The sequence below is a fragment of the Artemia franciscana genome, chromosome 9, assembly GCF_032884065.1.
Source record: "Artemia franciscana chromosome 9, ASM3288406v1, whole genome shotgun sequence".
NCBI lineage: Eukaryota > Metazoa > Arthropoda > Branchiopoda > Anostraca > Artemiidae > Artemia > Artemia franciscana.
This window is the reverse complement of record NC_088871.1, coordinates 25,548,138-25,574,817: the sequence shown is the minus strand read 5'-3', so window position 1 is coordinate 25,574,817 and position 26,680 is coordinate 25,548,138. Positions and strand designations below refer to the sequence as shown.

The 26,680-nt window shown below is 37.1% G+C and overlaps 1 protein-coding gene and 1 non-coding gene across 2 annotated transcripts in view; one reads left to right on the top strand and one right to left on the bottom strand.

Moving 5' to 3' along the window:
- Positions 1–6: 6 nt before the first annotated feature.
- Positions 7–26,680, bottom strand: part of LOC136031197 (uncharacterized) — a 28,546-nt gene continuing 1,872 nt past the window's right edge. Inside the window, exons 2-3 of the mRNA XM_065710555.1 lie at positions 18,974–20,720; positions 7–306 (exon numbers count right to left, since the gene is read on the bottom strand). Of these exons, the coding sequence (XP_065566627.1) occupies positions 22–306; positions 18,974–20,692 (2,004 nt within the window). The 5' untranslated portion in view covers positions 20,693–20,720 and the 3' untranslated portion in view covers positions 7–21. The remainder of the gene's footprint in view (positions 307–18,973; positions 20,721–26,680) is intronic.
- Trnad-guc (transfer RNA aspartic acid (anticodon GUC)) lies at positions 17,901–17,972 on the top strand. The gene has a single exon. It is a non-coding gene; the product is annotated as a tRNA-Asp (tRNA).

The window sequence follows — 26,680 nt, the reverse complement described above, 5'->3', positions numbered from 1 at the left end:
AAAGCCCTTAATAATCCACCCTTAAATTTTAATCTTGATATTATTTTTACAAAGTATCCCATATTTACCTTCTGTCAGAGCAAAGAAAAGGAGTAAATAGATGGATTTTTTTTTGGGACATAAAAATATTACCTCTACTGCCTGCTTCACGATTTTTTCTTCTCTATCTTCCGTAGCTGGCAGAATATTCTGGATCCAAGCATTTCTGGTAGCAATACATGGTTTTTTCATGAGCAAATCTGTCAAAAGGATCAAAGATGCTTGGCGAATGATCACAGACGGGTCGCGACAATTTTGAGCTGCTATCTGACGAATACATAAGACAATAGTAAAATGATTGCAATACAAGTCTTAGGGCTAAAGTTCAAGGAGGAAATTTAATGCATCGTAGCTTAATAGGGTACACAAAACCTGGAGAAAATAGGAGTTAGCATTCACAAAAAAGGACTGAAAGATTTCTTGACTTAAGTAATAACCAAAAAATGTTTAATTTGTCAAATGAACTACCAACCTTTCGAGTCAAATTCACGAGTCCTTCTTCCACGCCTTTCACACTAGGATATAACTCAATCCCCCTAGATACAAAAAATAAATATTCACCTTACGACCCTTCTTATAGTAAATAATAAATTAAGCGTAATTGACTATTTTATTAGCAGAGCCTTATGACCACGTTAGCCACTAATTCATGTGCGTTCATTCATTATTTGAGTGTTGTGCTGAAATGACACTTTAAAAAAACAATAGACCTCTTATTTCATCAACAACCTAAGAATAACCACAACATATAGATACGCTAAATCCAGATGAACGATTGTAAGAAACACACAAAAAAAAACAAGAGCTAATAGCTCATATGGCACTTGTGACGAGGCAAGAAGAGCTAAGAGCCAAGAGATCATATGGTATGAGCTCTAACAAAATTCTATGAATCAACAGATGGATTTAAAAGGATATAAGAGGCTTAATGCCGGTCAGGATTTAAAATAAGAGCTCCGAGTCACGATGTCCTTCTAAATATCAAAATTCATTAAGATCCGGTCACCCACTCGCAAGTTATAAACACCTAATTTTTCCTCCCCCTTTAGCCCCCCAGATGGTCGAATCTGGGAAAACGACTTTATCAAGTCAATTTGTACAGCTCCCTGACACGCCTACCAATATTCATCGTCCTAGCACGTCCAGAAGCACCAAACACGCCAAATCACTGAACCCCTCTTCCCAACTCCCCCAAACAGAGCAAATACAGTACGGTTCCGTCAATCACGTATCAAGGACATTTGCTTATTCTATCCACCAAGCTTCATCCCGATTCCTCCACACCAAGTGTTTTCCAAGGTTTCCCTCTCCAACTCCCCGCAATGTCAAAAGATCTGGTCGGGATTTGAAATAAAAGCTCTAAGACATGAATTCCTTCTAAATATCAAATTTCATTAAGATCCGATCACCTATTCGTAAGATATAAATACCCCAATTTTCACGTTTTCCAAGAATTCCGGTTTCACCTTCAACTCCCCCCAATGTCACAGATTCTGGTCGGAATTTAAAATTAGAGCATCGAGGTCGAGGCCGAAGGCCTCGACCGAGATCCGTTGATTTTTGAATTTAAAAAAAAGGGAATAGTTGTGGGAAAAGTCAAAGTCATGGCCAATTGCACAAAGCCATGGCACAAGGACTTGTGCTTATTAGTTTCATTAAGCTCTGGTCACCCTTTCGTAAGTTACAAATACCTCAATCTTCAAAATTACCCCCCCCCCCCCTAGCTCCACCAAAGAGAGAAGATCCGGTCCGGTTATGTCAGTCACGTATCTTAGACAGGTTTTTATTCTTCCATCCAGTTTCATCCTGATCTCACCGCTTTAAGTATTTTCTAAGATTTCCAGTCCCCCCAACTGCCCCCCTCCAATTACGCTAGATCCGTTTGAGATTTAAATAAGAGATCTGAGTTACAAGATACTTCCAAACATGAAGTTTCGTTACAATCCCATCACTCCTTCGTAAGTTAAAAATACGTCATTTTTTCTAAATTTTCTGAATTAATCACCCCTCCAATAGAGCGGATCCGTTCCAATTATGTAAATCGCGTATCAAAGACTTCTGCTTATTTGTCCCACAAAGTCTCATCCCGATCCCTCCAATCTAAGCGTTTTCCATGATTCTAGGTTCCCCACCTCAAGCTCCCCCCAATGTCACCAGACCCGGTCGGGATTTAAAATAAGAGCTTTGAGACACGATATCCTTCTAAATATCAAATTTCATTGAGATCCGATCACCCGTTCATAAGTTAAAAATACCTCGTTTTTTCTAATTTTTCAGAATTATTCTAATTTTTCTAATTTTTTTCGAGACACGATACCCTTCTAAATATTAAATTTCATTGAGATCCAATCACCCGTTCGTCAGTTAAAAATACCAAATTTTTTCTAATTTTTCAGAATTAACCCTTCTCCCCAACTACCCCAAAGAGAGCGGATCCGTTCCGGTTATCTAGGACACGTGCTTATTTTTCCCACCGAGTTTCATCCCGATCCCTCCATTCTACGTGTTTTCCAAGATTTTAAGTTTCCCCCTCCCATATCCCCCCAGTGTCACCATATCCGGTCGGAATTTAAAATAACAGCTCTGAGACACGATATCCTTCCAAACATCAAATTTCATTAAGATCTGACCAACCGTTCGTAAGTTAAAAATACTTCAATTTTTCTATTTCTCCGAATTAACGGGCCACCCACTCCCCCCCCCCCAGATGGTCAACAGCATTAGGATATAAATTTATATATGTGTTTTGAACTACGTAAAACTTGCGAATATACAACATTTTTGGCTTTCCCATTGTCTGTGCGCATACAAAGCCTTATGTACTTATAATGACGTCATATGCAAACGCTCTTTTAACAAACAAACCAACATGCATGCACACAACTCGTTTTTATATAGATAGATAGATACAATACAAATTAACTGCGTAAAACTTGCGAATATACAACATTCTTTGCTGTCCAATTGTCGCTGCATATAAATAGATGGTCAGGTTTACCGACCCTCGAACATGCAACGTACAATTGTCCATGGGAAAAACAATCAGTATTAAGATCTATACCACATTTTTCTAATGATTGACCTTGAGCTTTGTTGATGGTGATTGCAAATGCTAATCGAATTGGGAATTGCAATCTTTTAAATTGAAAAGGCGGATCCGTTGGAATCATGGGAATGCGAGGAATAAGAACAGCCTCACCCTCAAAAGGCCCTGTCAAGATTGTTGCCTCTATTACGTTTTCCATTGTTTTTTTTTACGGCAAGTCGCGTGCCATTGCAAAGCTTTGGTGGGTTTATGTTACGTAACAATATTATTGGTACGTCTATTTTTAGTTGTAGCACGTGTGATGGAAACCCTGAAAGATCCACGGAATTTAAAAATTCAGATGGATAAATAACCGCCTCATTTGGTTCCAAAACTGTGTCGACTGACTTGTAAAGGACTGCCTGGTCTCGGATCTTGGTCAAAACAATATTGTTGATTTCGTGGACGTCTATATTTTTGGGTGCGAGAATCGCTCTTTCACTTAGCCATTTATTATCTTTATAATTTTTTAGATTATTCGGAAATACTTTTTCAATCAATTCATTTTTGGACGTCACTATATTACAGAAATCAGCAGGTAGTTGTATACGTCCTGAAATTGAGTCTCCTGGGAGCTTTCCGTTTCCAATTGCCAGCAATTGATCTGAAAATGTTTGACCAGAGTCATCGTTTTGCAATCGGACACGCATATTTGTGGTTAATTTTAATATTTTTACGTGTGCCCATGAATTAGAATTTTTCAGGCAAGCATTCATTTCGTCTGCAGGAGTTGATCTAGGTATTATAGGTAATGTTTGCCTGAAATCTCCCGCAAGCAATATTAATGTGCTGCCAAAGGGTTTCGACTTCCCTCGCAAATCTCTCAAAGATTGATCCAGAGCCTCGAATGATTTTTTGTGTGCCATTGTGCACTCGTCCCAAATGATAAGTTTGCATTGCTGGTATACTTTACCCATCCCAGATGATTTGGAAATATTGCACGTGGGAGTTTCTGTAGAATGCAAATTCGGAGGCAATTTCAAAGCGGAATGAGCAGTTCTTCCACCAGGCAGCAACGTTGCGGCTATTCCGGACGACGCAATTGCCAACGCTATATCATTTTTTGATCAAATTGATGCCAGAATCAGTTTTATCACAAACGTTTTACCAGTACCTCCTGGCGCATCCAAAAAGAAAATTTCTCCAACGTTGTTATCGACACAATGCATTATCGTATCATAAATGTCTTTTTGTTCCGACGTTAACTTGGAAATGTTATTTTGTACATACGACAATAGATCACTCGTACTGTAACTTTGTTCACGATCCAATTCTACACATGTCGAAACAGCAGCGGTACGATTAGGTGAAGGCATTCCCAAATCCTGAAGAGGTTTGTTTGCCATACATAGGCACAAAATTTCTATAATAACTAAAGTGTAGTTATAAATTTCTGATGTAAAATCAAAAGTCATATCTGACGTCTCTAACCGTTTTCGATGGAGTATATCTCCGAACATTTTCGATTTATGTTTTCCCCATAACTCTGTAGGAGCTGAAGGAGAGTAAGTTGTTAGAATGATTCCGAACAATGCACGAATTTTACTTGGAGTTGACGTTTCGTGCGCGTCATTGATGCAGTTATCCCAGTGTTGGTCATTCTCCAATAAATTCAGACCTTGGCATGCACTACGGTAAGTGTCATGTATAGTACCGTTTACAGTTCTCAAATACTCAAAGGACGTCGGACCGGGTACATTCCTCAAAAGCAGGCGGAGAAAGAAGCATTCATGTTGATTGATGTGAACGGTGTAGAGTCTTCCTATCGTGGTATCGTTGAAGATGGTAGGTTGGCCGTCGACTGACTTACCCTGTTTTCGACGTTCAAATACTTTATTTTTAGTATTCCACGTGTAATACGAAGGCACTTCAGTATACAGCAGTTTTTTTGCAAAAGAATCATTTCTGCATAGCGAAAAGAAAGCAGTTAACGTTGTATCCGGTGGATTCAGGGCTCTTTGTTGCACGTTGGATTCCGAAAAATAAACACGTTGACCATTCTGTAAATGTACCGCTAAGTGAACAACAGCTGGACTACGTTCATGTATCGGAAATGAAAGAATTCGCCAAACAGCTTCATTACTGCTTATGTATCTTCCAGCCTGATATTGTACGATTTCGTCGATATCACTGATTTAGGACTACAAGCCAAAAACTGTCATGTCACTGCCTTTGTTGACGTATTTACATATGTATTTGATTGCCTTTACGGAGTTACAGTATTCAACGTTTATGTGTGCATTAAATGTTTTTGATAATAAAGGGGAATATGGAACAACCCACTGGTTATCTACTTTGATGGTGGTACCGTTACGCTTCTTAATTATTGCTGTTTTACCGCCATCTTCAGTAGATCTTCTTCTATATTGTGGGTAACCATCATTGCCAGTGATTGTGTTGGATACTAAAAGTCGAGGATATTGCTTTGTGCACCTTCCTTTGGCCATGCATGGTGAATTTTCGTTCAGTGCACCGCAAGGTCCATGTATCATATTTTTTACAACAAAATCATATAACCCCTTATCGACATTTTCATCAGGTATTTCAGCGGAAATCACATCATCAATTTCATTAGAAGTAATTTCATAATGTAGCCAGATTAGTATATGTGCGTGTGGCAATCCTTGTTTTTGCCGTTCCACTGAGTACATCAAGCATCGCACTAACCCAAACACTTCAAGTTTTACTATGTAGTTTATCAGTGATTTCAACTTTTGCCGGAAGACATGGGCCGTAATGTCATGTCTATGAACCGCCGATTGTCCTCGAAGTAAAAGCTGCTGTATCTCGTCCCAAGATTGATTACATGTAAATGTAATAAATAAATCTGGACGACCATAGAGACGAACATACGCAATAGCATCTTGAGTATATTCATGCATATGACGGGGACTGCCAGCATATGACGAAGATAAAATCGTTAATCTTCCAACGTTTGTGGTATTACCGTCATTTACAGCTGCATCTCTCAAATGAATGTGTTGTTCAGAGCGGAGCTTGGTCTGATTCAGACGGATAAATAGCAAACGTTCTGATTCAATTTTTGCATACATATCAACGATGTATTGGTGAAACAATTGACGGCATTTTAAAATATAATCGTCTTCATCCTACCGAATCATTAGTCTATAGGAATAATAATGCATTGCAATGCATTTCTTATTCATTTCTTTGTTAGTGGCTGGATTTATCAATTTAATATTAAAGTGATAGCCGTCGGCTCCATCCCAAAAAATGATAGGATATTGTAGGGCATCGTAGTATCGATGAGTTTCAGCAATTCTTACCAACTGAGCGTTTCGCTTATGAAGAATAATATCTCGAGGAAAAAACTGATCACCGACCATAACGATTGCCACTTCGTCGATAGTTGGAGCATTGTACCTGCGCAAATGTTGGCCAGGAGGCGTTTTGTCAGCGGAAATAACAATTTTATGCGTATCAGTAGGCATCAAATCGATGGCTGTTTTGAACAGACGCACTAAATTATTATTTTCGTGGAAAAGATGTTGCAATTGGGAAACGATTGTCCTTTCAACGTCGGGAGAAATTTCGCAACGTGCATTCAATTCAGAATTTCTATCACTGATGAAGTACAGTTGTAAAAATTTATGATTCTCGCCTGAGAATGGTAGAAGGGACCCTGCTCTATGATAAATTTGCCCTTTTACTTTGAAAGTAGGCATAAATTGATCTGGATTTTCGATTTGGGCACCAAACGACGTCATTTGGAAACATGAGTTATATTTTCTGATCTGTGATAAAAAAAAACGCTTGGATTCTGACGTAGTTCCAGTAAGCAAAGTCTTCAATGGCTCTGGTGGTGCAGCCAGTAGAGGAAGTTAAACTTTTCCTGAGGCGCAATACATTCCCATTGTTTCACCATTGAATTTCAAGGCCTTGCAATAGGGACAAATTTTAGACATAGTCCCGATTTGAACACATCTACTCAAGCTATAATCATCGACTGGGCTGTACCTGAATGTCAGGCGATAATTTTCAGGTTGCTCTTGTGATTCCTCGGCAGGCTTTCTTTTGGTGATTTCTCTTTGAGACGCAAGCCTAATTTCATGCCGTTGTTGTGATTCCTCGGCACGCTTTCTTTTCTTATTTTCTCTATCAGCCGCACGCCTGTTTTCTTGCTGTTCTTGTGATTCCTCGGCACGCTGTCTTTTCTTACTTTCTCTATCAGCCGCAAGTCTTTTGGCATAGACTCTTTGAGCAGCTTCCTCGGCTGTTGCCATTGTAGGTTCTTCAGTCATTTTACAGTTAAAAATTTCTCTTTCAACGATCTTCTTACAATTAAAAATTTGTCTTTGAACGATTTTCTTAAATACTTATAATGACGTCATATACTAAGCATCGTCATAACAAACATGACGACAACTAACTTCATGACGACATACAGCTCAATCCTTATAATGACGTCAGTCGACAGAACGACAAACAACTTATCTATCTATCTATATATATAAAAACTAGCTGTTGGGGTGGCGCAAAGCGCCACCCTAACACCTAGTTGGTGGGGCGCTTCGCGCCCCCCAAGCCCCCCCGCGCGCGTAAGTCGTTACGCGCCATATTAGTTACGCGCCATTGTAGTTGTGTCCCTGTGTCCCACCTGTGAATATAGATAAATTTATATATGTGTTTCAAACTACGTAAAAATTGCGAATATACAACATTTTTGGCTTTCCCACTACTGGGAGCTTTCCGTTTCCAATTGCCAGCAATTGATCTGAAAATGTTTGACCAGAGTCATCGTTTTGCAATCGGACACGCATATTTGTAGTTAATTTTAATATTTTTACGTGTGCCCATAAATTAGAATTTTTCAGGCAAGCATTCATTTCGTCTGCAGGAGTTAAACTACGTAAAAATTGCGAATATACAACATTCTTGGCTTTCCCATTGTCTGTGCATATACAAAGCCGTATGTACTAATAATGACGTCATATGCAAACGCTCTTTTTACAAACAAACAAACATGCATACACACAACTCGTTTTTATATAGATAGATAGATACAATACAAATTAACTGCGTAAAACTTGCGAATATACAACATTCTTCGCTGTCCAATTTTCGCTGCATATAAATAGATTGCCAGGTTTACCGACCCTCGAACATGCAACGTACTATTGTCCATGGGAAAAACAATTAGTATTAAGATCTATACCACATTTTTCTAATGATTGACCTTGAGCTTTGTTAATGGTGATTGCAAATGCTAATCGAATTGGGAATTGAAATCTTTTAAATTGAAAAGGCAGATCCGTTGGAATCATGGGAATGCGAGGAATAAGAACAGCCTCACCCTCAAAAGGCCCTGTCAAGATTGTGGTCTCTATTAGGTTTTCCATTGTTTTTTTTTACGGCAAGTCGCGTGCCATTGCAAAGCTTTGGTGGGTTGATATTTCTTAAAAGTATTATTGGTACGCCTATTTTTAGTTGTAGCACGTGTGGTGGAAACCCTGAAAGATCTATAGAATTTAAAAATTCAGATGGATAATTAACCGCTTCATTTGGTTCCAAAACTGTGTCGACTGACTTGTAAAGGACTGCCTGGTCTCGAATCTTGGTCAAAACAATATTGTTGATTTCGTGGACGTCTATATTTTTGGGTGCGAGAATCGCTCTTTCACTTAGCCATTTATTATTTTTATAATTTTTTAGAATATTCGGAAATACTTTTTCAATCAATTCATTTTTGGACGTCACTAAATTACAGAAATCAGCAGGTAGTTGTATACGGCCTGAAATTGAATCTATCGTATCATAAATGTCTTTTTGTTCCGACGTTAGCTTGGAAATGTTATTTTGTACATACGACAATAGATCACTCGTACTGTAACTTTGTTCACGATCCAATTCTACACATGTCAAAACAGCAGCGATACGGTTAGGTGAAGGCATTCCCAAATCCTGAAGAGGTTTGTTTGCCATACCTAGGCACAAAATTTCTATAATAACTAAAGTGTAGTTAGAAATTTCTGATGTAAAATCAAAAGTCATATCTGACGTCTCTAACTGTTTTCGATGGAGTATATCTTCGGACATTTTTGACTTATATTTTTTCCCATAACTCTGTAGGAGCTGATGGAGAGCAAGTTGTTAAAATGATGCCAAACAATGCACGAATTTGACTTGGGGTTGACGTTTCGCACGCGTCATTGATGCAGTTATCCCAGTGTTGGTCATTCTCCAATAAATTCAGAGCTTGGCATGCACTACGGTAAGTGTCATGTATAGTACCGTTTACAGTTCTCAAATACTCAAAGGATGTCGGACCGGGTACATTCACCAAAAGCAGGCGTAGAAAGAAGCATTCATGTTGATTGGAGTGAACGGTGTAGAGTCTTCCTATCGTGGTATCTTTGAAGACGGTAGGTTGGCCGTCGGCTGACTTACCCTGTTTTCGACGCTCAAATACTTTATTTTTAGTATTCCACGTGTAATACGAAGGCACTTCAGTATACAGCAGTTTTTTTGCAAAAGAATCATTTTTGCAAAGCGAAAAAAAAGCTGTTAATTTTGTATCCAGTGGATTCAGGGCTCTTTGTTGCACGTTGGTTTCCGAGAAATAAACACGTTGACCATTCAGTAAATGTACCGCTAAGTGAACAACAGCTGGACTACGTTCATGTATCGGAAATGAAAGAATTCGCCAAACAGCTTCATTACTGCTTATGTATCTTCCAGCCTGATATTTTACGATTTCGTCGAAATCTTTGATTTCGGGCTGCAAGCCAAAAACTGCCATGTCACTGCCTTTGTTGACGTATTTACATATGTATTTGATTGCCTTTACGGAGTTACAGTATTCAACGTTTATGTGTGCATTAAATGTTTTTGATAATAATGGGGAATATGGAACAACCCACTGGTTATCTACTTCGATGGTGGTACCGTTGCCATTGTAGGTTCTTCAGTAATTTTACAATTAGAAATTTCTCTTTCAACGGTCTTCTTACAATTAAAAATTTGTCTTTGAACGATATTCTTAAATACCTGTGTCCTGGTCGTCATTTATATTCCCTGTGTCCCGGTCGTCATTTGTGTCCCGGTATCCCAGTCTGTAATTTCTCTTTGAGTGTCCCGGTCGTTATTTATATTCCCTCTGTCCCGGTCGTCATTTGTGTCCCGGTCTGTAATTTCTCTTTGAGTGTTTTTTTCTTTTTAGTATTTTTTAGTATTTTACATTTTTTCTTTTTTCAGTTTTCTTTTTCTTCTTTATTTTTCAGCTTCACTATAAAATACATATCGCCGAACCTTTGTTTTTTTAACTAAAATCTGGTAGGCATTGATGACCTTATCCAAGTCAAAATCCAAACCCAATCATCATCGCTATCATTTTCAGTTTTGATATGTTTTGACTCTCGCTGTCCAGGTGGATCTTCATCTAACTGCGCGGTTTTGCGTTCTTTAGCCTCAAGCCTGTTGCCTTGCTGTTCTTTTGATTCCACGGCACGCTTTCTTTTCTGACTTTCTCTATCAGCAGCAAGTTTTTTGGCATAGACTCTTTGAGCATCTTCATCGGCTTTTGCCATTGTAAGTTCATCAGTCATTTTAAACTTAAACATTAATAGATTTCTACGTGAACATATATGTCTTAAATATCTTTAATGACGTCACCGTCATAGCAAAAATGACGACAACTAACTTCATGACGCCAGTCGACACAGAAACATGACGTCACCTGATCCACAGACAGACAACTTATTTTTATATATATAGATAGATATAATTCTAAAATTGTCAGGTAATTTTCTATTTTGAAATAAAAACTAAAAATTATTGCTCAGACAACATAAATTTTTGATATTTACATAATAGCTTTAGTGGTTCTGGACTGAAAACTAAATATGCTAATCAAATTGGGAATTGCAATCTTTTAGGTTGAAAAGGCAGATCCATTGGAATCATGAGAATGCGTGGAATAAGAAAAGCCTCAACCTCAAAAGGCCCTGTCAAGATTGTTGCCTCTATTACGTTATAACAGACATAACACGTCATTTGTGTCCCGGTCTGTAGTTTCGTTAGTCGACAAACATGACGTCAGACGACAAACAACTTCATGACGACATACAGCTCAATCCTTATAATGACGTCAGTCGACAAACATGACGTCAGTCGACACACAAACATGACGTCAGTCGACAGACAGACAAACAACTTATTTATATATATATATATATAGATATATATATATATATATATATATATATATATATATATATACATATATATATATATATTCACAGGTGGGAAACAGGGACACAACTACAATGGCTTGTAACTAATATGGCACGTTACGACTTACGCGCGCGGGGGAGGCTTGGGGGGCGCGAAGTGCCCCCACCAACTAGTTGTTGGTGTGGCGCCAAGTGCCACACCACCAGCTAGTGTTTTTATATTAAAGAACAAAAAATTATGTACATGATGATATAGCACACGCTTATCTTTCAACAAGATAATCCAAGTTGAAGCGGTATCCGGGTTGCAGCTGTAGCAAGCAACCTAGTAAGAGACGATAATCTCCAATTCTAAGAAATGTAGTATCCCATTCGGGTTGCAGCGGTAGCTAGCAACCTAGTAAGAAACCAACACGTTCATGCTAAAAAATATAATTACCCATAACTCCTAAAAAAAAAAAGTTGGATCAAAACAAGAAGTACACAGAACCGCCTTGCCCGAAACCCCTATATAGGACACTTGCTGTCCTTAGCTTGAATAAAAAGGGAAATATATTGGATTGAAAATCAAGAAAAGTGGCTGAAACCACGATATTCTGCATATACGGCATATTCTTTCTTCTTCTTTATTCTCTTCCACCTCAGAACTCTTGGCACTGAGACATCGCAGAGAGCGGTTCAATGACTTATTTGAAAGGAAATTGATGGGGTTAAACCCATTTTGTAATCAAAGTTTTTTTTTATTATGATCAATTTGTTACGAAAAACCACAATTTTCTGTAGCACTGTAGTAGCTTATGTTATTATAACATCAAGAGTTTGTCACCTCTAAGTGCTTTTATAATAAAAAAGAAAAAAAAAATCAAAATCAAACCAATGTTTTTACAAAGAACTACATTTTCATGCACTAGATAATGAATGTCTCCATAGTTTATTAGGACTATGACGTAAACAGAAAAACGCAATATTTTGACGTTAGCTCTGATGAAATCGGTAATGACGCTATGTTTATCCGGGTTGCAGCGGTAGCTAGCAACCTAGTGAGAGACGATCACGTCCCATAGTAAAAGAATAGCTCATAACTCCTAAAACTAGAGTCAGATCAAAAAAAGAAAAGAAGTACACCATTAGAAGGGCCTAGTCGAATACCCCTGTATAGGAAAATAATCGTTCCTTGGCTTGAAAAAAAGGAAAATATATTGGTTTGAAAATAAAGAAAAGTGGCTGAAACCAGGATATTCTACATCGACGGCATCTTTTTTGCCATTTTTTTTCCTCAGCTAGCTCGGCACTGGAAAATCATAGAAAGCTGCTTAATGGCTCATTTGAAAGGAAATTGATGTATTAAAAAACCATGCATAATTAACAAAAACACTTTCAAAACGGAATCAGTTTTTACGAAAAACTGCCTTTTTCTATAGCTCTGTAGTAGAAAATGTTATTAACATCTGCTTGCCTCCTGAAACCAAACTTTATTTGGCTCGACTCCTAAAGTGCTGATCTCTATAACGTTGTGCTTTATTTCCGTAAACAAAAAAACACTTTTTTTTTAATTTTAGTTCTTAATGCAGGATTACTAAAGTTATTCTGTAAACTTGAAAAATATTTATGGTGTCTGAGCAATATTCCTTTCTTTTTTTAACCTAGAAAAATACCCAAAAACTTTAAAATTACTTTTACTTATTACATCACATAAGACGTAATAAGTGAATATAATGTTTATGCACGTTTATCTTTCGACAAGATAATTTTACATAAAGGATCGATATAGTTCATTATAAATGGGGACTATGTAAGTTCCGTTGGATATAACTGAAATCTAATAAAGAAAACATTTATGTTAGCTGGCTAATTCTCTGAAGCTTGTCTCCTACTATTCCAAATAAGAAAATACAACAGGCATTTTCCTGTTTGTGGTTTCTTAACATACAAAAATTATCTCAACCAAGGACAGGTCATTTTACCATCTAGTAAACACTTAGTTTGTCGGTGTCTGGAGGAGAAATCTGAAAACCATATCACCTTAATCGAAATCTTACATCATTCTTTGTTTGCAAACTTTAGATTAATATCCTACATTCAAGCTACACTTCAGGTGAAAGGAGAGAGCAGCAATAAAACTTAAAACGAACAGAAATTACTATGTGTACGAGGGGGATTGCTCCCTCATCAATACCTCGCTCTTTATGCTAAACTTTGACTTTTATTCCAATATCATGTCTTATATGTAAGATGTAAGTCTCCGATGGTGCAATGGTTACGCAATATTACGCAAATTCAAACAAACCCCACAGTTTATAAGGCACACGGATGGATTACGGGTGTCCTCCCGAGATTAGGCGGAATTTTGGAGCTAATTTAAATCTGGTTAAAGAGAAAAATACGGTAAAGTGTGGTGACAGAACCCAAGATGAGACTGACAAAGAATCTTATTCTCAATCTGAAAGTGGAAAAATAACACGGGTCTTAGAGCGGGAGTATGCAAAGAGCCCAGGTGCAAAGAGCCAAATTTTCTAGATGGGCGTTAGAAGAAATCCCGAGGAAAATATTGTCTGGTCCTTGGGATTGAATCTGACTCACATACTGGGACTGAGTAACTTGGAAGATGACGAAATCAGGAGTTGGAAACTCAACCAAGGACGGGTCATCTTATCATCTTCTAAACACATGGTTTGTCGGTGTCTGGAGGAGGAATCTCAAAACCGCATCTCCTTAATCGAAATTCTACGCCATCCTTGGTACGCAAACTTGGGATTAAGATCCTACACTTAATCTACACTTTTACCTTCACCGTTCTATGATAACCATCTCCGAGATACAGAACCTGTATCTCATCTAGATTAGGTTAATTTTCAGACAGTGTCAGAAATAGACATAGTGGGCCCGGGGTTTGACCCCACAAGTTTTAGGGCATCGGATTATATTAAAACATACGTTAACGTCTAACAAAAGGAAAAAGATCAGCTTAATGAATCTGAAATCGTAAAAAATTTAAATTTGAGCTTTCATAACAAAAGAAGAAAGATCCAATTAAGCAACATGCAGAAACAAAATTTGCAATTGGGGAGCTTTGGAATGAGCCATATTTTCAAAATAAAGAATCCATGAAAAGTAAGAATTTAGGATACAAAAAAAGTGCAAATTGATTTACTGAGAGAATAAAATTCTATTGTTTCTAGGGCTTCTGTTTTATAATTTCTCAAAAAAATATTAGGTCATCTTTTCTTTTTAGTGTTAAAAACATAGCCTCTAGCGCCTTTATCATGTACCATAGTAAGGCATTTAATAAAATATTGGTAAGGACCACAACTTTCGTGAATTTGGAGAGCAGACTCAAGCCACCTTGACGATCCTTTAAACAAACTCATTCTAAGTGGGATTGAAATACTTCGTTCATTAAGAGACACTATTGTTCCTTCCCCATCAAGCCTGATGGCTATTAAATAATAATAATAAAAAAAACAAGTTTTTTTTAGCTGAAAGCAAAGAGCAGCACTAAAACTTAAAACAAACAGATATTATTACGTGTATGGGGTTGTTCCCTCCTCAATACCTCGCTCTTTACGCTTAAGTTTGACTTTTTTATTCCAATTATCTAAATACGACTCATGAAACATGAGGGCCGTTTAGTTAGAATAATGAGCCTTTTTAAAAGTTCTCAAAAAACTTCAGCGTAAGGAGCGAGGTATAGAGGAGGCGGCAACCAACCTCATATAAGTAATAATTTCTGTTCGTTTTAATTTTTAGTGCTGCTCCTTATTTTCAGTTGAGAAGACTTTTTTATTTGATTTCTGATTATTTCTAATTAATGCCAGGAAATTCAGATCCCCCTCCATGGAAAATTCCCTTCCCCCACGAAACATTATTCTATACAAAAGAGCCCCACAGCAAATGGACTAAATTATGCAAATTCCCATTTTCCGCAGCAAGTTTTAATTGAAAAAGGCAGAGATATTTAGTCTTGGTTGTCCGATCAGATTAGAACTTTCAGGAATTGTTCCCTAAACCAACGGGTGTCAGCTCTAATCGGCTTGAAACTTGTATCCATAAATCCCAAGACCAAGAGGATTCTAATGAACCAAAAAAATTGGTTGGGGTCACCGAACTCAAAAATAGAATCCAATTATTTTATTTCTATCGGCTAAAAACCTATACTCTTAAGCCTCTGGGTCAAAGATACCTTACAACAACAAAAAATGGAGACAAAATCCCAAAAGCAGGCCACGAAAAGCTTTTAGCTGTCCTATCAGCTCGAAAATTTGAGGGTATCAGTCCTAGATCGTGAAGACTTGAAATCTACTAAAGGAGGGCGTTGTTTAAAGCTTAAATTCATAAGTCCCTTGGTCAATAGTAGCCTAATATTCGAAAAAAAAATCAGATTGGGGCATGGGCCACCCAAAAAAAGGAAAATAAAGTTGGTTGAAGTTTTTTTTTTTTTATGTAATCAGCTTGAAACTTCGCAATCCAAGGAAGCCCTGATGCCCATAAAATAGAAAGAAAAAAAAATGTTGAAACAAAAATAAGGCCCATAAAACCGTATTTTGTGTCCAATCAGCTTGAAAGTTTCAGGAATACTTCCCTATGCCGGGAGCCCTTAGGCTTTTATGAAGAGGTCCAGGAATAGAAAAAACAACCTTTTCTCGCTGATTGGTTTGAAACATACATCTGTATGTTCTCGGGAGAAGCACCTCTAGAATTCACAAAAATTTGGTAGGGGGAGGCATGCCCCCCTCCCCCGAATAAAATGGGAAAAACAATTTCTTACGGTCGTCTTGAAAGAAATATCCCTAAGTCATTAAGATAAGATTTATTCATCACGAAACACACATACAATATTACATTTTACTATTCCCTCAAAGGCTCTTTGGCCTGTAAAAAAGGGGGAAAATATACGAGTCACTTACTCAGAGAAGAAAAAAATTAAATAATCACTTACTCAAAGAGAGAAGAGAAAAAAAGGAGAAGAAAAGAAAACATGAATAAAATACAAATTATAGAAAACAAAACTAAATAGTCTAATAGATTGAATAGACTAAATTAATTATGCAGATCAGTAGCTCAATTTTCAAAAATAAAAAAGGGATTTGCCCAAAAGCGGGTCAGAACTTTTTTTTCTGTATGATTAGCTTGAAACTTTCCGGAATCATTTCCGGGGCCAAGAGGATCACTTGCATCGCTGAGTCCTCGGATTGAGAAGATCCCACAGTGCCAAAACAATTTCAAGTTTGAGACACGGGCTCTTCAAAGAAGGGACCAAAAATCGGCCAAATAAACTTTATTCCGATCGGCTTGAAACCTATTTGTAAGTCCTTAGGCCCTGGGGGACCCTATTGCACCAAAAAAAAACTTCACTGAAAAAATGACCGTGGATTGTCAGTTGAATACACATATACTGATATTTATTCCTTAAAGTTTTTATAATTTTTTATTTATTGAAAGTCAAAAGGTGAGAACATATAAAATGTATTTTGTTTCCTGTAAAGCGCAAATTCCGTTCTGGTCTTGAGAGGGAACGAGGGTTGTCAGACCTACTTATATTAATTTTTGCTCATGTTCAGTTTGACTCGGTAATTTATAGTAATTCCTGTTCATTTTAGGTTTCATTTATTTATTGATGGTGAACTGTGGTAGTTTAACCCTTGGAAGATTATTTGACTTTATGCTCATTCTTGGTTTAATGCAGCTCTTTACTTTTCTTTGATTTTTTTTTATTAATTAATACTCACATAAAGGGGAAAATGCATAGTATGTACCAAAAATATTTTTAGTACATTAAAATTTCGGTATAACAAAGTTAAATATATATGCAACATCTTTGGTTTGAAGTTGGTACAATTTAGTTCACAATTTCTGTAATTAAATATAAATTCAAAAAGATATATATATATATATATATATATATATATATATATATATATATATATATATATATATATATATATATATATATATATATATATATATAACATCACGAACACATTATATTCATGCGAAGACATGAAAGTAGATGATGAATATAAAAAATACATGAAAAATCAAATGTGTCCTTATGATTTGAATCATAAAAGATTTGAATTCTAAAGCCTGCCCTTGACACCAACAACCTCCTCCCCCCACACACAAGCTATTTAACAGAAACGTGAGCATGTTTAGAGTGTTTGAAGTGGATTGATGCAAGTATATTAAATGTCTATATCCAAAGAACAAGCATGAACCCTTGACCCCGTCTCTAACTACAAAACAGAACCACAATCCTGTTTCTACAAGCCAGGATGTCAAATGAATAGTTCTGTTTCAGGTAGAACCTTGACATCGCTTTTTTTTTTATCTGTAAAATGGCTATTTTTACAAATTTATTTTGTATTATCAAAAGCAAGTATTTTGGCTGAAAGGCCAATAAAATTCACATTGAGCACGTAAAATTAGCATCTGGTTAATGTAATTTGTTTTCTACTAGAACTGAGTCTACTACAGGAAAACAAAGACGTGACCAATAAAAAAAAGCGAAGTTCGGCTGCATCAGTTGGGGTAGCAGCTGTGTTAAGTCAAAAACATTTCGTACTTGGAGGATTTGCACTGATATGTCCTCGGTAGTATAGTGGTCAGTATCCCCGCCTGTCACGCGGGAGACCGGGGTTCGATTCCCCGCCGGGGAGGACTTTTTTTTCATGCTGCAGGAATGCATTGCAGGGCCGGCGCAAGGGACCTTAGTAGTCAAGAAGCGTCATTAATCTCATACAATACAATACAATTGACACTAATTCACTGTATCATGCTTAATGTATAATGTTCAAGATTAGACTGTCAATTTAGAAACTGTCAGATTAGAAAGTTTTTTTTTTATCTAAATGTCATTGTCAAGTTTTAAAGTATCGACATTTGAACAGATCTTAACTATAAACCACGATCATCTTTGGGGTGATCAGTTTGCAACTTCTATTGCTTAGTGTACCTATAGCTTATTTCTAATATTCAATAAAGCTAGTCTCAAGAAGTGAAAAGCTATGACGTTTAAATAATGAAAAAAAGGAGCTAAATTATAAACACCAAGACATTTAATAAACAAAAAAACACCAAAGATTATTGCAACAGTTCAAGTTTCCAAGAAAAGTAAGTCTTGTTTAAACTTAAACTTGTTTAAACTTGTAAGAAAACTATTTAAGACATAACAAAGAACCTACACGGAAAAAGAAAGATGAAAAAGAAAGCTAAAAGAGCTGGGAAGCCTACTACTATTTTAGAAAGGATAAAGGTATTCGAGGAGGAGTCACGCGCATTAAATATAGAATAGCAAATTATTTAGGATTTAAATGCCGAAAATTATCAGCTATAACTTAGAAAAACCAATATTTCGAAACAACTTTAACTAAATAAGTTTTTCGAATCATAGCATCACTCTTAAAAAAATAAAAATAAAAAGGAAAGCTCATTAAAATTTGAACCATGGTTCTTTGTCACAAACACCTCTAAATTTATAATATTTTAGGATTCATAGAATTGAATCTAAATTCCAAGGTGTTTAAAAATCCTATAAATATGTTTAAAATAAAATTGTAACTAATAGTTTCACTTTAAAAAAAAATTGAAGCAGTATTTATTTGGACAGTGATAAGCCCTTTTGAAGAATTAAGATGAATATATATTAAGTAAAGCATACCTTGACAAAAGTAGTATTGAGGAAGCAATCTTCAACCTCAATTATTTTGAACAACAATTCCAATGCTTGCTTTCTTTCCTTGACTGTTTTCTCAGTCAGTGAAGTGATTAAGCTGAACAAAAAGTCTTCAATGTCTGGAAAGCAATTTGCAATTTCCTCATTATCAATCAACCCTTTGCAAATATCCACTGGTTCCTTACAAAAGTTGTTATGAGGTAATTTACCTTCAGAGCTTCTAAGGAAAAGGCTTAGTTTCTTCCTTATAACTGCAACATTACTAGTTAGACATAATAAAACTGAGCCCATACACCTTGCACGAACACTTGGAGCAGCGTCCCACATTTTTCCTAGTATAGTTCCTAAAATCAGTTCAGGAATATCAATAGATCCATGAAATGTTTGAACCCGGGTATCTTCTTCTTCCTCTAAATTAGCAGAGGGAGCATCATCTGTTGACCTTTGCGGAATTGATTGCTGGTCAGCATCATCTGTCATTCTCAGTGGAGCTGACTGCTGTTCATTTTCTTTGAAATACGTTACCTCTTCATCAAAAGCACTCATCAAGAAATGAATAATAGATTCATCTGTGGCGATTTTGGTCACAATTTCTAGGGCATAAGACCGTAATGATACAGTGTTATGAAAAGTCATGAGCATCAACCATTTCATCGTCTTTAGAAGGAGTTCATTGGGGATAAGTCTCAAAAGGATAAATATTGTGTCAGTAGCACGTTTCCTTGAATCTACTTTATCTTCGACGTGCAAGCAAAGCAACTGAATAAAAGAAACAACAGCTTTCTTTCCAAAGGTACCACCGCAATCTGTCAACAGTGCAACAAAGCTAATACTCCTAGTCCGAATGCTCTCAGACACTTTGTTATTTTTCCCAGTGCCAAGAATAATTGGAAATACACAGCTCATAGTTTCTTTTATTGTCTCAAACGGACTACCGTGCATATCATTCATAAGCAATCTTAAATTTTGATAACAGAGAATAAAGGGATTTGTAGTAGAAATTGAAAAATCTTCTTCACTTAGACAAGCACGTGTAGGCTCTAAACTGGCAATTTCGATAAAAAATTCGACAATATTTTGGATGATTTCTCTTCTACCTTTCAGTTTATAACGGCTTAGCATAAGCTGCATGTTTATCAATGGTCTGGACAGTTCATTAAACATTTCTCGGGAACTAAAATATTTTAAAATACCAAGCGATTGAATAAAAAGGGAATCAACAAAAACCAAGTATGCTGAGCTTCCCCGCATTGATAGAAGTAGATAATAAATGGATATGGAAACCAAACTAGTTCTTTGACATTCATCACTTTCGTCTTTTCTTCCAAGTTCAAAAAGATAACTCAAAAGTGCAAGCAATCGTCTCATTTCTATCTGTTTGCTTGGTAAATGTTTAAAAAGATCATTAGGACAAAGATCTGAATTTTGTTCATGATCAATATCAGAAAAATTTACACCAATTGTAGAAGCAAATGAAACCCTTTTGTTGCTCTGAATCTCTTTTTTGAGGGCTTTTTGTAATTTTTCTAATGTGTCAATGAGACAATTATCAACCACAAATGAGTCATATGGTAGTGACAGATCCTCAATGGCACTCAGTTGAAAATCTTCGTCCCATACTTTCCGTGTCCAATCTCGATGGATTGTATCAACTTGTAGTAGCTGGAGGAGATCTAATATTTCTTCTAAATCTTTTTCTTGCATCGAAGCTTCTATCCAGATGTCACTTACCCTAAAATTTAAAGCTACATTAAACAAAGTACTTCTACTTCCTCAGTGTGTTTTGTTCTAAAAAGCGACTTCTAATACTTCTGAAAACTCTAAAATACAAAATAAATATTACCTAACAATTTCCTTGAGGGTATCTTTTTGCAAAATCATGTAGGCATTTACCCACATCAGTGGAAACAGAACGGATTTACCTTAGTAAAGAGCCAAGTGATTGGCATGTATACTTATATTTTTTTCGTTCTGACCATATGGAAGGCATGGTCCTAGAAACTTCGGATGATTTGAGCGGAAATTAGAAGCAATAGCACACTTTCCAAGAGCAGTTAAGAGCTCTCTCCCGTCCCCCTTAACCTACAGGCACCGCCGTAGCCCCAAAGTACTGGATCAAAAAATTATGACCTCGAGGTTGAGATGACCTCCAGTCCCGGGGGTAGTGGCCATAAAATAAATGAATTACCCATTTTCACAGGAGTATGCTCCCAAAGTGACTAATTTACTTCACTAAATCAAAAGGTGCTACTTGCAACCGAGGTTTCTATATATGTCCTCTGCAATACTTATTGAATGGTGTTGATATTGACATGATCAAGAAATATGGAAGTCACTTTTTAGCTAATGTAAATGAAGTGAAGGATGCAAAAGCTAAACTTTGGGAGATGTGTGCCCTCAATGAGGACTGCCTGGTGAGAAAGAGTACTAATGCCATTTCTTACCACCTTAGTGAAATTATTTCATTCGTAATAGCAAGAGATAAGTGTGGCGACCCTGTGCCAACTTTTGTGACGAGGCTTCCTACTGAGTTGCCATACATTTTGGCTACTGCTTATTCTTTGCTTTTTGTCAAAATCAATCAGCTGCATCAGACTGTCGTTGGTATGTCTTCAACCCTTGGTAAATACCAGCTTGATTATCTAAAACTCTTCCTACCCATACAATCATAGTTATTTCGAATATACCCACTGACCTTTCCAATCCCCTGAAACAAAAAACCGTTATTGATAAGGTCAATGGTGATGAATTAGTACGTAGTGTCAAGTCTGTAAAAGACAAATGGTATATAAACACTGAGAAATCAGCTACTGAGGATTTTTGTCATTCTTTGAATGTAAAAAAAATGACTGGTACTGCTACTAAAGTGCTTTCTAAGCGTTTTTTTGGAATAATACGAGGTGTACCAACTGGAGTGGACACTGAAATACTCTCTACTTCAAAATGCCATAAAAAATACAAAGAGACTTGGCTCATCTCTGTCCATGAAACTCGAATTTGAAGACTTTTATTCTCACTCAATTTTTTTAAAGGAAGAAGTGAAGCTTGGCTACCAATACAAAGAACTACCCAAATGCTGTTCTAAATGTCGCCTCCCCAACCACGTTCAACACGGTTGTCCGGTTCCAAATGTCCCGGTTGTGCTGGAGCCCACATTTCTACAAAAGAAAAATCATGCACTGCCCCCTGCTAGATGTGTTTTTTCCCCTAGAAGGACAAAAACTTTTTCATTGATGAACCATTCAGCCAGTACAACTGCACCACCAGGGGAGGTCCATGAATACTTGTGGACGTCTCTCTGAGGAAAGAGGCTGCCTCCTATCACCAGATCATTGGCCATAGCAAAGTCGATCAGCATCGTTCCATTCTCGTACGCACGCCCATGCCGTGACTACCGAGTGCCTGTCGGCAGTAGGACTTGTCGTTGCCAACGACGGCGTTTAAGTCACCGAGAACGCACATGATGTCATGTTTCAGAATGCTGTTGACCATTACCTGTAGAGTGTGGTAGAATTCTTCTTTGGTCTCGATCTCTGCGACGTTAGTGGGGGCTTAGCAGACTACTACATAAAGTTTTGCTTGTCGTCCAGTGAAACGCGCTTCAAGAATCTTGGCGATATGGGAGTCCATTTCAAGAGAGTTCTTGAGGTTTCCCTGGTCATGATGAGTGCAACTCCTTGTTCATGCCTGCTTTCGGTGCCGCTGTAGAGGACCATAAAATGGTCGTCAAGTTATTTCTCTCTGGAGCCAGTCCATCTTACTTCGGACAGTGCCAGGATGTCTAGATAGTATCTGCGCCTCTCCTGGTGTACTGGTTCGGTCTTCGATAGTTGGGACATCGTGCGGACATTCCAAAAACCAAATTTTAGGTTGTTGTTTTCTGTTAAAAATCATGTCAGGGGATATGCGTTTGTCGTCGTCGGTAGGGGGTTCAGATCCGAGGCTCTTCTTTAGCGTTTCTGTTGGAAGAGAATGTTTCCCCAGGGGATTACTCCTCTGGTTCCCAAGAACGGATTGTAAGTCCGTTTCCCGACCCTCCTCCTTTGTCCAGGCTTGGGACTGGCTGCTGAGAGGCACGGATTGTGCACACCCAACAGACGGGGTTGTTCATATTAAGCGTGATCAATTGTCATGCAGGAAATATAGTTGATCTGATGGGGATTGCTACAAAGAATTCATGATGATGATAAAGGATAGGGATGGGGAAATGTGTATTTTGCTTAAAGATGCATGCTAGACCCTCTGACGGACGACCACCAGTTATCCTGGCAGCGGTTAAATATGCTGTGTGATTTAGACTTCAGCACAGAAAATTAAGGCTAGCTGATGTCAAAAGATGCTCTTGCAAACAAAGTAGATTGTACTGGCTGAATGGTTCATCAATGAAAAAGTTTTTGTCCTTCTAGGGGAAAAAACACATCTAGCAGGGGGCAGTGCATGATTTTTCTTTTGTAGAAATGTGGGCTCCAGCACAACCGGGACATTTGGAACCGGACAACCGTGTTGAACGTGGTTGGGGAGGCGACATTTAGAACAGCATTTGGGTAGTTCTTTGTATTGGTAGCCAAGCTTCACTTCTTCCTTTAAAAAAATTGAGTGAGAATAAAAGTCTTCAAATTCGAGTTTCATGGACAGAGATGAGCCAAGTCTCTTTATATTTTTTATGGCATTTTGAAGTAGAGAGTATTTCAGTGTCCACTCCAGTTGGTACACCTCGTATTATTCCAAAAAAACGCTTAGAAAGCACTTTAGTAGCAGTACCAGTCATTTTTTTTACATTCAAAGAATGACAAAAATCCTCAGTAGCTGATTTCTCAGTGTTTATATACCATTTGTCTTTTACAGACTTGACACTACGTACTAATTCATCACCATTGACCTTATCAATAACTGTTTTTTGTTTCAGGGGATTGGAAAGGTCAGTGGGTATATTCGAAATAACTATGATTGTATGGGTAGGAAGAGTTTTAGATAATCAAGCTGGTATTTATCAAGGGTTGAAGACATACCAACGACAGTCTGATGCAGCTGATTGATTTTGACAAATAGCAAAGAATAAGCAGTAGCCAAAATGTATGGCAACTCAGTAGGAAGCCTCGTCACAAAAGTTGGCACAGGGTCGACACACTTATCTCTTGCTATTACGAATGAAATAATTTCACTAAGGTGGTAAGAAATGGCATTAGTACTCTTTCTCACCAGGCAGTCCTCATTGAGGGCACACATCTCCCAAAGTTTAGCTTTTGCATCCTTCACTTCATTTACATTAGCTAAAAAGTGACTTCCATATTTCTTGATCATGTCAATATCAACACCATTCAATAAGTATTGCAGAGGACATATATAGAAACCTCGGTTGCAAGTAGCACCTTTTGATTTAGTGAAGTAAATTAGTCACTTTGGGAGCATACTCCTGTGAAAATGGGTAATTCATTTATTTTATGGCCACTACCCCCGGGACTGGAGGTCATCTCAACCTCGAGGTCATAATTTTTTGATCCAGTACTTTGGGGCTACGGCGGTGCCTGTAGGTTAAGGGGGACAGGAGAGAGCTCTTAAACTGCTCTTGGAAAGTGTGCTATTGCTTCTAATTTCCGCTCAAAAACTAAATGACCACAATAGGTAGAGTAGAGTTTTGCCAGTGCTTTTTTATTATATTTCCCTTGATTGGGAATAATTTTCCCAATATTCAAATTGTATTCTTTTAGAAATATCTAAAACAGTGCACTAACAGAAACTGGAGAGATTAATAGTAAGGGTTATGCCCAACCACTGCCAAGAGTCAACAGACAGATTAGAGAAAGTATCACAATTATGAGGAGATGAAGAAGTTGGAGCAAAGGATAGAAACTCACTCTCCACTTCATTTAACAAAAGGCCAATCCCAGAAAAAGCATTGGAAACATAAGATACCATTTTGGAAGACCAGTCCTAGTGTAACTAACCAGGAGCAAATCCTCACCATATGCAAGATAAGAAACATCCGAAACTTCAGAAAATACATAGATGATGTTTTCACAAGCATGTCCGAAATTAAAATTTTAAAAAAATGTAGGTGACAAAACGCCACAGTAGTAGTAGAACATTTTTATTGAAACGATCATTTTTATATAATATTTGGAAAATAGTAGGAAAAGATTTCAAACTAAGGAAATAATTAGAATACCAATATTGCAGAAGCTTAATAATAGAAGAATTAATGCTTAAATATAAAGGGAGAATAAAAAATTACACTGTCAAATGTTTTCAAAAGATCTAAAGTGCAAAAATAAATTCCATTACTCTTAGAATTATTGTCCAAAAGAGGGGATGCTAAAATATAATGAGGATGCTGACAAACCACCCCCAGCCGAAAACCAAACTGGTTCTCTCATTCATTAGTCCTATTAGTCAGATGGGCAATAATTTTATATTCAAATAAATTACTTATATCACAAGAGACAGTAATGGGCCGGTACAAAGACCAATCAGCTGGAGTTTATCCTCTTTTTAATGTTGAACTCATAGTGCCACACAGGAAATTCTCAGGAACACTCGTTGTGCAAATGCACATCTGAAAAAAACTGTAAATGAAAAACAAGTGCTGTGCAACTTGGCAAAAGATGAGCTTTAGATATCTCATTTATATCAGAAGAATCAGGTTTTAAATTCTTAATACCATTACATACAGCAGAACATGTAATGGAAACTGTATGTCGGCGCAAAATATGGATTACACAAAAAAACAAGTTTTTTTAAATGAAAGTAAGGAGCAACATTAAAACTTAAAACGAACAAAAATTACTCCGTATATGAAAGGGGCTTTTCCTCCTCAATGCCCCGCTCTTTACGCTAAAGTTTGACTCTTTCTCTTAACTCTACATTTTAAAACAGTAAAAAAAACTTTAGCGTAAAGAGCGGGGCGTTGAGGAGGAAAAGCCCCTTTCATATAAGGAGTAATTTTTGTTCGTTTTAAGTTTTAATGTTGCTCCTAATGACCATTTTCAAGCTTTTCAAAATTAATCACTTAATGCTTAACACGTTTATTCACAGGGAAATCTATAACAAATACCTTACTGAATTAAGATACCTCTTGTATTCCACTTTAATTTTTCTTTTAAATCCACAATACACCCTGATTGTGAGCAGCCGGATTCTAAGCCAGAATTTAGCTTTGTTTTTCACAGCCTTTAAATTGGAATCTGCTGACCAGATGGTTTTTTGAGTACCAATACAGATACGTTCTAACAGAACAGCTCTGCATTCAGCTTCTTTCAGACAAGATACTATTTCTTTATAATATAAATTTAGCTCAGAAACTATGCCAGGTCCCAAATATTGAAGCTGCAATAAATGGTAGGGTACACAAATAAGAGATAGAAGGGATGTAAGTTTTGGTAAGTATAACGAGATATCTGCTTTTTTCCACTTATGACTCAATAACCGTTTTGATTTCTATTGGAATCTTATATCTGTTGGAACACAGGGAAGCAAAAAAATTGCAGATAGTGGCAGGTTGTCAATATCATGGTCATCATCATGGACAGTTTTAATTAAAGAATAAATGGATGAAGACCACATAGCATGGTCAAAGTCAGTAGTACTTCCAGAGTGATGGGCAGAGGTGAAAGGTGGAGACTTAGAAAAAAAAAATTTCAATATTTAGTCAAAATTTTCTTTTGGCAGTAGTTTTGTGGCATAAGCTTTTAAAAG